At 35.8% G+C, this 12,244-nt stretch overlaps 1 protein-coding gene across 1 annotated transcript in view; it reads left to right on the forward strand.

Annotated features, from left to right (window-relative positions):
* ADGRL4 (adhesion G protein-coupled receptor L4) overlaps window positions 1–12,244 on the forward strand; it is a 143,146-nt gene that overhangs the window by 104,105 nt on the left and 26,797 nt on the right. The window contains exons 8-10 of the mRNA XM_044675800.1: window positions 720–925; window positions 8,131–8,304; window positions 10,849–11,052. Coding sequence (XP_044531735.1) covers window positions 720–925; window positions 8,131–8,304; window positions 10,849–11,052 — 584 coding nt within the window. The remainder of the gene's footprint in view (window positions 1–719; window positions 926–8,130; window positions 8,305–10,848; window positions 11,053–12,244) is intronic.

Here is a 12,244-nt window from a genome sequence, read left to right on the forward strand (position 1 = left end):
TACATTGAATGCATCTATCATGGCTTTCCTAAATCATGTCAGGAATATAGAATGGATTCCTTAAAATGACTGGGAAATCTATCTAAGTGACCTCTAGAATCCTTCTGACTCAAATTATAAAATTCTTTGACAATTTCTATTCAGAACTCTGTCCTATATAAAACATGTGAAAGCATCTAGTATCCTATGCATGTAATTTTCTTGTTTGTAAACTTCAAACTCTCATATTCTCTTTATTCTGGATTTGAGTATGAAATTATATAAAATATTTTCCATATATTCTGTATATAATTCATTGGGGGAAATCCCTTTCAAAAAAAATACCTAACCCTAATCTTAGATGTTTCTAGATTTATAGCCCTTGTTTTCTGCCTTTTCTTTGTTGGTATGCATGCTAGGTAAACGCATTATTCAATTCAATAAGACTTAATGAAGTACTTGCTTTGTTCAAAACACTATTTGGCAATGAAGAGGCAAAAGCTAAAATGGAAGTCAGACTCTGTCAGAAAGAACTTAAATCTTATCGAAAGAATACAAGATGTACATAGATATATCAGTAAGACATTTTTCAGTTTGAAAAGTTTTTCCATTTCCCCAAAAGATTCCTTATGACTTTGCATGTTTAAAGGAAAAATAGAGCATATATTAGGCTTCTGTCAATGTCTCATAGACTGTTTCATATGGAAAAGCCCACCAAATATTATTTGTTTGATTAACAGGCACCATCGCAGTTGTGTTTTTGTGTTATAAGAGTATTGGAGCTTTACTTTCATCATCTGAGAGTGCCTCACAGGAAACAGAGAATTATGAGAGCCCTGAACAAGAGGAAATTGTGATCTCCTCAATTGTGTCTGTCTCAATTAGTGCAAAACCAACGGCACTCTACCAGCTTGAGAAAATCACATTTACATTAAGTCATGTAAAGGTAAGTTATTTCGGTCATAGAGAAGCATGTTGGTCAATCTATCTACTCATCCATTTATGTATTCATTTATATCTATCCATCTATATATAAATTATGTATATATTTATGTGCAGAGAGAAAGGAGAGAGGGAGAGAGAGAGAGAGAGAGAGAGAGAGAGAGAGAGAGAGAGAGACATCTAAAATTAAACAGACTTCAGTTTGGTGTTAAGGATCTTGTTTCCTTTAAAAGTCACTTTGTCCTCAAGAAAATGTGTTATGTATTACAAGAAAATGTGAAGTCGTAGGGTCTGGTTGAAATATATCACTTTCATAGGAAGGGAATTCATGTGCCTTGTTTCAAATTGGTATGTTGCACAGGACTTTCAAAGTGTTTGGGCCAGGTTATAAATAAATTCACCAAGGAGATTAAATAGCAGTAGTCCAAAAATGTTTCATCAGAAAGTTAGCACAAGTCTTTTTTATTACTTTCCTTTGAACTTTTTAATCATTCCCCCCCACAAAAAAAAAACACTGTCTTTTTCAATTATTCCTTTACATTTGAAACTGAATCCCTCAATGCCCTAAAAATTACCACCTCTAGTACAGACTGTGTTTGTGTGAACTGCTCTCTGTTCATTTACTTGTACTGCCCTTTGCCTGAGGTATCCTCCCAAGTCACTGGTTGTCCCCTTCATTTAAGGTCTCCTAGAGGAACACCTGTCACTTATGTTGTAGAGAGAGGACTATTATTTAGGAATATGTTGGACTGAATGATAACTAACTTCCAACTCTGAGATTATACAAGAATATGATGACTCTATTGTCATTGATGAAGAGGTACTGCCCAGTCCAAGAGTTATGTCCTGTAGGTATTTGCCCTTCAGTCTCCCTGGTTATGCTTCACTTTATTTCCTATTCCCCTATCATCTTCCCAAATCAAGTCAACAACATTTACTAAATTTCTTCTCTGTGGCAACCACCAGGGATGCAAAGAAAATAAAGAATAAATGAAAACATGCCTTGCCTCTATGGTTGTCTTCCCTCCTCCCATCTACATTTCTGGAACATGATCAAATCAATTCTGCTACTATTCCTAGAAAAGGCATATCAAGTAATTCCTCTATAGACCCAGTCACCAACACTGTAACTTTCTGGCCCAGAGTGATGCCTCCCTGGTAACCATTCCTGTACATGTCTTGTCCTTCCCTACGGCTGTACAGCTCTTGAGAATGGTCTTTCCATATACATTTGTGTCCCCAGCACTTAGCACACAATGCATGGCACACAGTGAGTATTTAAATGGCTTTTACTCATTTATCTAGTCAAGTATTCAAGCAGTCATTTTTAATCCTCTGGTTGTTCACTTGCCATGACAGATATCAGAAGAGGGCAATGAGCCAGGCCCAGGACTGAATAGTAGAAGGACCACTAGATTAGATTTGGGGAAAATGTGCAGAGACAATGTAAAGAATGTCTGGATGTATGACAAATAGACAGGACCCATAGTCTCCTTGTTCCCTCAATATGTCAAGGGCACTTAAAAAGACATCCCAGAATGCAGAGTGGATTCAAAATAAAAACTTTATGGGGGGGGGGCAGCTGGGTAGCTTGGTGGATTGAGAGCCAGGCCTAGAGATGGGATGTCCTAGGTTCAAATCTGACCTCAGACACTTCCCAGCTGTGTGACCCTGGGCAAGTCACTTGACCCCCATTGCCTATCCTTACCACTCTTCCACCTACAAGTCAATACACAGAAGTTAAGGTTTTAAAAAATTAAAAAAAAAAACTTTATGGAAAGACATAGACAAGGAGTAGGTGCATGGTAATATGTACCATGGAAAGGAATACTGACATTGATCACACATCCATCTAAATCTTTAAATCCCTTTTACATACTTTAAGGGTTAAATGGTAGGAGTATGACAAAAGTGAGGAGAGCAGTTGAATAAAACAATTAGTTTAATTTGAGAAGAACAAATAGAAAATAGAAAAGGAGGAAAGAGAGATTATTATTCTAATACCCTATGACTATTCCTAAATTCCTATTCCTATCTAAAATTCCTAAAAACCTACTCTGACTTCAAAGGACAGGTTCTTCTTGCTTGGTAAAGACCAGGCCTATCTAACCTACACTATCTAAAATTGATTCACTAACTACCTATCTTCCTAAATAAACAGACATTCGACACCCAAAAATTTCTTAAATTTGTTTCTATCCCCAACTGTCAGTAGCCAAACTGCCAGTAGCAGAGACCGACCTTCTGATCTCTCAAGATCCAAAGGCAGAAGACCCAACTGCCAAACTGTTCCTTCCTTATCTAACCCTTCATCACTTTGGTAATGGAATCTTCAGCTCTGTCTCACTGACCCCTGTCAGTTCTGCTCCACTTAGAAATCCTGCTTTCCTGCCTCTTAAAGAGACAGAGGGAGATATTAAGAAAATCCTTTTAACAATACAAAAACCAACAACAACCCACAACACAGAGGAAATAGAAAAATCACAAGAACTATGAGAGCCAACAAGTCATTATTCTGATACTTTCAAGATTCATCCTCTAATTCAGTGCCTTATGCTTCATGGCAGCAAAGATGTAAAGGAGAAAGCATTAAAGGGATTCATTGAACAGAATTGACAAAGTCAAGACACTAAACTTCTCTGCCCTCAGTTTCCTAATCTGTAAATTAAAAGGCCAGATTGGGCAGCTTCCAAATCCCTCTGCCTCTAAATAAATGATGAGTCAGTTGGAATATTGCCCATCCTATAACTGGGCAGTTTCTTCTATAAAATGGGGATCATCATACCTGTATGCCCTCTATCAAAGAGTTGTTTTAGGAATAAAATGAGATCATTTAGATAGCAAGCTATATAAATGGCAGTTATTATTTTTATTTCCCACTTCTCACATATGGAATAGTTGAAAATGTCTTGATTTTTCCAGGAGTAGAGTACTATTATAAAGGAACATCTTAGTACATGATTAAAATGTCTCAGTAAAGCCATATGGAGAAACTTGTAGTTGACCAATCATTTCCATACTTAATGGGAGAAAAAAGATGCATTTGCTATAACAAAAGGGCCAGGCATGCCTACACACAAACAAAAATATGTCACTGTACATCAACAAACACATCGTACAGTGGAAAGAAACAAACTGTTCTGGGAAAGTAAGTAAATAGGAATCAGCAACATTAAACATATTGTGGAACATCATGTTGAGAAAAAAAGGTGTGAATAATTTCAGAAATGAAAACAGATTTTTCAGAAACAGAAAATCAGCCTTATTTTATTCCAGCAATCACAAAAGAATAGTCTCGGAGTTAGAAACAACTTTCAAGGTCAGTTAGTATCTAACATACCTGAACAAGAATCTTCTCTTCTTACCATCGAACAATCAACAAACATTTAAATGTTTATTATTTAAAATGTGGAGTTTTTTACAAGTAAAAAAAGATTTTATTTTGGGATGGTAAAAAAAGAGAAAGATATACAAAACAGATAAGGCCAAATGAAATTGCTGGGCATCTTCTAGAATTCTTCACTTTCTATAGAGTCTGTGCCTACTTCCTTATAATCCTCCTTGAGTACAATGTGCCAAAAAGTACATAGAGAGTTATACAAATGAGTCCCTAACCTCTGTTTGAAGACTTCTGATGATCTGAAACTCCCTACTTTCAATTTTCGGATAACTCCTATTATTAGAATGGTTTTTTCTCCTTAAGTGAAGCTGCTTCTCTGTTACTTCTACGCCATTTGGTACCTGGTTCTGGCCCCTGAAAAATTCAAACCCCTCTTCCATATGATGATACTAAAAGTATTTTAAAATTATCACTATACTGTGCCCCTCCACATAAACACACACACACACACACTCACACACGCACACACGCACACACACAGATACACTCCTTTTTTCTACAAGCCAAACAATCTATATTCTGCAACCAATTCTCACAGAGCATGGTTTCCATTCCTTTACCACTCAAGTTGCCTTCCCCTAGGACCTTTTAATCTCTTCCTTGTGGTCATTGGTTTATATCAACTACATTTCTTTTAGAAATGGGCATAATAGAACCAAAAACTTTGTTTTTATCTTTTTTCCCATTTTTGAGAAGTAAAGTTTATTTAAACTGATTGGGTTGGAATTACTTTTGATTTTATGTAATAACTTCTTGCCTTTATCCTTTCTTCCAAAAATGATGCTAATTTCATCCTTTGCTTTAATTGGATGATTTTACTGAAAAAGATAATTCATGAGTGATTCCCATATCAGCAGCTAGTGATCTCATCAGCTAGTAGATAATCAATTTCTTTCCTTCTGATATATTTCCATGCTGGCCAACTCAACCTGTTCCAATTCTTCTTAAACAAAATATTCTTCTTTTTTAAACCCTTAACTTCTGTGTATTGGCTCCTAGGTGGAAGAGTGGTAAGGGTAGGCAATGGGGGTCACACAGCTGGGAAGTATCTGAGGCAGGATTTGAACTTAGGATCTCCCATCTCTGGACCTGACTCTCAATCCACTGAGCTACCCAGCTGCCCTAAACAAAATATTCTTGATATGCAAACATGAGACTTCTGAGTCATCTGAAAGTCTTTGGTCTCTTTCATTTCTAATTCTCAAACCATTTTTCAAACATATTTGTTCACTTTTCTCCCCTGTGTCTACTTTCCCAGTGAAGTAATTGAATATCAAAGTATTTATTGACTTAGTCTGCATAATATTTTGAAGTCCATCAAATTTTGCTACGTTTTCAAGGACAGATGTTGTGGTATAAGCTGCAACCATCTTCATAGTGGGCCCTTTTCCTCTATGCCCTCATGGCCATGCTGAGGCAAAGTACTTGATCATTAAAGTGAAGAAAATATTTGCAATTGCTCTAGAGCACACAGGGAATGTAAATATTTTCTTCACTTTTCTTAGAACTTTCAAGTTGCCCTTCGCCATTGTTAAAAGGTAGAGGAACTCTTAAGATGTTGGAAACTCTGTTGCTTTATCCTTCTTTTGAGGAGGAGACTCAAGTTTCTCAAAGGCTCTGCTAATGGATCCCAAGGTCTATCAGGGTCTTCCAGGAAGAGTTTAAAGTGTTTTCCAGAAACTGCCTTTGGTCCTAGAACCATTCATGCTATTGTTAGAGAGAGACTTGTTCCCAGCAGGTGGTGAACAGAAAATGAATTCTTTGGTCCTTGCAACCCTTAAAACAAAAGTCAGTCCTGCATAGCTTCCTTTTGCTTCTGTGGTACTGGTGATGGCATAGCACACACACACACACACACACACACACACACACACACACACACACAAGAAAGAGGAAGAAAAAGCTACCAAGAATCATGCAGTTTTTGATCCTAGAAAGATTAATTTGACTGTTAGTACTCAAAGTGTGACATCTCTGTCCAAATGCCAATAAGTTGCTTTACTATGGGAGGAACTGAATTACTTTCACATGGTAATCAATAATAAAAGAAGGCACCATTTTGTTATTTGACACCTACTTATTGTATGTACCATCTTGCCTTTAGGGCAGATGGCACAGTGGATAGAGAGAGATGGACCTGGAATGAGGAAGACTCATCTTCCTGAACTCAAATCTGAACTCAAATACTGACTAGCTATGCAGCCCTGGATGTCAGTTTCCTCATCTGTAAAATGAGCAGAAGGAAATCACAAACTTCTCTAATGGTTTTTTGCCAAGAAAATCCCAAATGGAGTTGAACATGACTGAAATGATGAAACATATATGTATATATCTATACATTCATATACACACAAAAATACTTAATGTGTCTAGGTACTTTAGTACATTATTCCAAATAACTAAATCAATGCCTGGCACATAGTAGGTTCTTAATAAATGCAGGGTGATAAATTGATATTCTACGAAATAAATTATATTTTATTCTTACCTGTATATCTAAAGTAGAGCAATCAACCATAGCATGAAAGTTTTATATAGGGATATGAAACCAACTCAACACACACACACACACACACACACACACACACACACACACACACACACTTCCCAGTACAGAGTAAGATTACCAGGATAGAAAATGTAATGAGAAAGTGTAACATCCAAGGGTACCACAACACAAAATTCTGACCCAACTACTTCAAAATTCAATTCAAAGTACCATTAGCAACTTTGTGGCTCAAATGTCACAAAGATTTATAGTCAAAAAGACCATTGGCAATGGAAGAGACATCAATATACAGTCTTTGTACAAAGTTCAATGTTTTTATTCATGTTCATAAGGAAGTAGTCATCTTTCCTGGGTTTAAGATTCCCAGTGTAGCATGTCTACTTCAATGAGAATATTCTTATGTTTAGATCTCTGAGTACTGTATAATTTAGGAATCCCATTTCTAGGTCTGATTCTTTCACCTCTCATTTTTAGAATTTTTTTAAAGATATTTAAGATGGTCCAGAGTCTATCCCCCTAACCTCTATGGAGCATGCTTCTCAGCCAATTCCCTTCCTAAAAGCAAATAAGTTTATATTTTTGAGAAATTTAATCCATGAAGATTCTATGATAAAAACGATCAGGAACAGCAATAATTTAAAAGGTGGTGTGCATGTTAAAACGTGGCCATAGAATAGAAAGAGTGATGGACTTGGTGCCCTAGTTACAGTATCTCCAAGTTGTATGATTTGAGACAAAGCCTTAAATTGGTCCTAGTTTAATCATCTATAAAATGTTAATAATAATCATACTTGTGATTCTTCTTCCTCATCTCCTCACCCTCTTTTTCATCTTCTTTCTCTTCCTCTTCTCTATCTGCCTCCTCTTTCTCTACATTTGATGGTAACTTATTCCACTATTAATCTATTAACTCCTTAAAATCAAGGCCAATTTCTTAACTAACCTTTTTATCTTCTACAGAGCTCATATAGTAGGTGCTTAATAAGTGTTTCCTCAATTATATTATTGTTTTGTTATCTTAGAATATCTGATGTCACCAAGGGCATGTGAACTTAGAATATGTCTGCTTTCTCAAGCTCAACTCGGATGACATATGTTTTTAAAGGGTCCCCATTTAACTTGAAAGCCATACAAAAGGGATAGGTGCAAATTTGTCAAGAACTGTACCACTGGAAGAAATACCAAAATTAATGAGATCACAGATCATAGAGTATCATAGTGTTACATTTCAAATGTGCCAACAGTAAATGAAAAATTTCTTTTCTTTCTCCCTCAATAAAACAGTACACTTCTTTTTCAGCCTAGAGAAAAGTCTAGTATTAAGTGTGCCTTTTGGAACTACTCAAGTGACACTCTGAATGGCAGCTGGTCTACAGAAGGCTGTGAACTGATGCATTCCAACTCTACTCATACCTCATGTAAATGTAATCATCTGACACATTTTGCTATTCTGATGTCTTCAGGTGTTTCTATTGTAAGTGCATTGGGGGCTTTTACCATTTAGTATTAACAAGATAAGACTCATAGGAGGTTTTGTTGAGTGTTCCTAAAGAGAATGTGTCTTTGATTCCATCTCACCCCTCTTTCATAAATTCTACAGAACAAAAAAATAATCTTGCTTTTCAGCCTAAATGTTCCTAGATCCTCATTTCCAGGGTGTATTCCACAGATGTTATAGCAACTTATTCCAGATTTCTTTGTTTTAAATGACAGTCAGATTTTTTTTATTGATTTAAGATACTTGAGTAAATTATTACATTAGTATGGTTGCCTATATCTTGATATCTAAAAACTTATTTTTATGATTGATTACAACAATGTTTTCATTACACTAGCAAAAAATTACCAGCATTAAGAGAATATGATTAATTTGTTGTATATATATATATATATATATATATATATGTGTGTGTGTGTGTGTGTGTGTGTGTGTGTGTGTGTGTGTATGGATATACATACACAGGTGGTTGTTGTGAGAAGAAAATGAGGTAATATTTGTAAAGCACTCTGCAAACTCTACAGTCCTACTAAATGCTGACTCTTATTAGTTTATCATGATTAAATGCCTCTGAAATACTAATCTATGTATACATAAAGAAAATGTATGAGCATATGTTTGTATACAGTTATTTGTACTATATGTATTACATGTATAGAAAGCAGACACATAGAAAGCAGAGTCAGACAGAAAGGGAGAAGGTAAAAGAAGGAAAGAGTCAGAGGCATTTGTGACTTAGTGAGTAGAGAGTAGGCTTTAGAGTTATGAAGCCTGGAGTTCAAGTCCTGTATGTGACATTTACAAGCTAAATGACCATAATTAAGTCACTTTAAGTCACTTGATCTCTCAAGACTTCAGGTCTATGTTTTATATATATATATATATATACACTATATTATAATTATATATATATATTACTATATTTATTATATATAACTAATATACACTATAATTTATAGATGGTTTATTGATCTATAAGGAGACAAGGAGTTTTCATACTCCAAGCTCCTCCAAACTCATGAAATTGTTGCTTTGGTGGCTCCAAATTCAGCGTGGGTGTGAATATATATATATACAGGGAAAATATCTTCTGATTCATAGACAAATATTCATCAAAAATGAATTTTTTTTTACAATTTGCATCATGACCTAAATTAAAAGAGGAATAACTCCACCAATATTTAGAATCTATATATGATGTATAACTGAATCCTTTTCAAACTCATATGCAGGCAAATATTTCAAAGGTTCCTTTTACTAGATACCAGGTAAGCCAGAGAAACCACACTTTCAGGATATATTCCTTTAATTACAAAAAAAAAACCCTAAGCAAACCAATTTCAAAGTCTCTGAGCTATAGCAGCTATGCTCAATATTCTGTAAATTTAGTATATTCTGTATATGTAGAACATTCATCATGTTTTGAATAAATCACTACTTGGTTTAAAAAAAAGAAAAAGGAAAATGTTTTGTAACATTTTATGAATTTAAGTTAGCAGCTTGGTATGTATTCATTAATAAATTATTGCAGAATTATAAAGAAATGAGTGATTAAAATAAAATCACTTTATGATTTAAATAGTGCTTTATATACATTATTTCACTGAATACTTATATCAAGTTTTTCAGATAAGCAATATTATTTTATAGATGATGAAATTAAAGTTGAGGGAAGTTAAGGGACTTTTCAGGGTCACAGCAAATAAGTATGGGGCTGGATTTGTTTGTTTTTTGTTTTTATTTTTCCCCTAAAACCTTTATTTTCTGTCTTAGCAACAACTCTAAGAGAGAAGGGGAGGGCCTAGGCAAATAAGGTTAAGTAACTTGCCCAGGGTCACATAGCTAGGAAGTGTCTGAGAATAGATTTGAACCTAGGACCTCCTGACTTCAGCATGGCATTCTATCCACTGTGCCACCTAGCTACCCCTTGTGCCTCCTTGCTGTCCCTAGAGCTGTGTTGGTGAACCTATGGTAAATGTGCCAGAGAGTTGGGGCTGCTCTCCTCCCCCTCTCCAATGCTCCTGAGGACATTTCTCCCATCACCTGCCCCTTTGTTCAGCATCCCAGTGGAAGAACTTCTTCCCTCTTCTGTCTGGGGTAAGGAGACAGCTCCTATGTGGCATCAGGGTATAATTTGGGCACTCGATCTCTAAAAAATTTTACCACCACTGCCCTAAAGGGACTAGATTTGAACAGAGGTATCTGGACCACCCAAATGCTATTGAGGATATTTTTAAATCATCATGCTAATTTTTATCATAGGCAATGCAAAAATGCAAACACTCATTTCCCTGAAGCCTAATGTCTGCGTGATTTATAACTGATTTCCACTATAGAAGAGGCTATCAAAAATGCCAAAATGTTTCTCATTTAAATGAATGTTCATTTTCCACCTACTGTCCATTTGATTAATTTTTCACAAAAAAAAAAATTTAAAAAAAGAGGTTCATTGTAGGCTGAGAATCCTATGACAAGTAATTGAGTTGGTCTCTTAAGAGTTTTCCTATTTTTGGCCCTCAGGGTATTAAAGATTACAATATTCTTACAAGGATCACTCAACTTGGAATAATCATTTCATTGGTCTGCCTCGCCATGTGCATTTTCACCTTCTGGTTTTTTAGTGAAATTCAGAGCACAAGGACAACCATTCACAAGAATCTTTGCTGCAGCCTCTTTCTGGCAGAGCTCGTTTTCCTTGTTGGAATTAATACAAATAGTAATAAGGTAGGTGTTTGGTATTTTCTGGCTATTTTTAACTTCTTCATAGCTAGTGACTAGGGACACAGACTTCATCTGCTGTCCTCACGAAGCATCTATGGAATATAATTTTCCCCAACAGCCCCTTTCTGAAGCACCATGATTCTTGCCAAGAGTCAGAATCAAATGGAGGGGAAAAGATCAAAATTTTGGAATATCAGTATAATTTATTTACCCATTTCTGTTTACTTCTTTAGCAAAAATCTCATCAGGGATGCACATCTCTGGAAACGAATTTCAAAATTTTATCATTATTCAAAAAAACACCTTCTTAGTTCATAGAATCATAGAGTTAGAGTTGGTAGTCACTCAAAAGTCAAGTAGTTCACTATTATTTTACAGACGAAGAAACTGAGTTCCACAGAGGTTGTATCTTTTAATATAAAAATACATTTTAATGTTTGTAAAGCGCACTCCTTACTCTGTGAGGGTGACAATACAAGTACTATAATCCCCATTTGCAGTTGAGGAAACTGAGGAGAGATAGACATAGGTACTAGATACATAGATGTGGCAGCATTAGGATACAAGTCATTGAACTCCTGGTCTAGTTATCTTTCCATTAAGTCACTGTCTTTCAGAAGCAGGAAGGAGAAGGTTGGATTGAGGCAGAGCTTTTGGCCAGAACTTGAAAATTGAAATTAACATTCATAGGGAAAGCATGATCCAGATTGATGACAATTTTCTCAATTCCTCACAGATCAGATTGTAAGACCCTTCCCTCCCATATTAATCTAAATCAATCCATGAACAACTGAGTGCCTTTATCTATCTAGTCTCTCTTTAACTCCTGAGATGAAAGGTAATTCTGAAACTTCAGGGTCCATCTATCTCCACCTTTTCATTTCACAGATATGGGGTGGGGGGGGGGAGGATCAGAAAAGCTAAATTATTTTCACAGCATTACAGAATTGGTAAATGACAAAGCTAGGAATTAAACACAGGACCCAGATTTTAACTGACAACTAGACCTGGGCAACTTTTATTTGAAGACAAAACTCTAAATAGTCCTTAATATACACTAGATAGTTTCTTTTTTGAAGATATTCAGCACATGCACACACACACACACCCAGAGAGAGAGAGAGAAAGAGAGAGAGAGAGAGAGAGAGAGAGAGAGAGAGAGAGAGAGAGAGAAAGGGAGAGAGAGGAAGAGAGA

The sequence above is a fragment of the Gracilinanus agilis genome, chromosome 4, assembly GCF_016433145.1.
Source record: "Gracilinanus agilis isolate LMUSP501 chromosome 4, AgileGrace, whole genome shotgun sequence".
NCBI lineage: Eukaryota > Metazoa > Chordata > Mammalia > Didelphimorphia > Didelphidae > Gracilinanus > Gracilinanus agilis.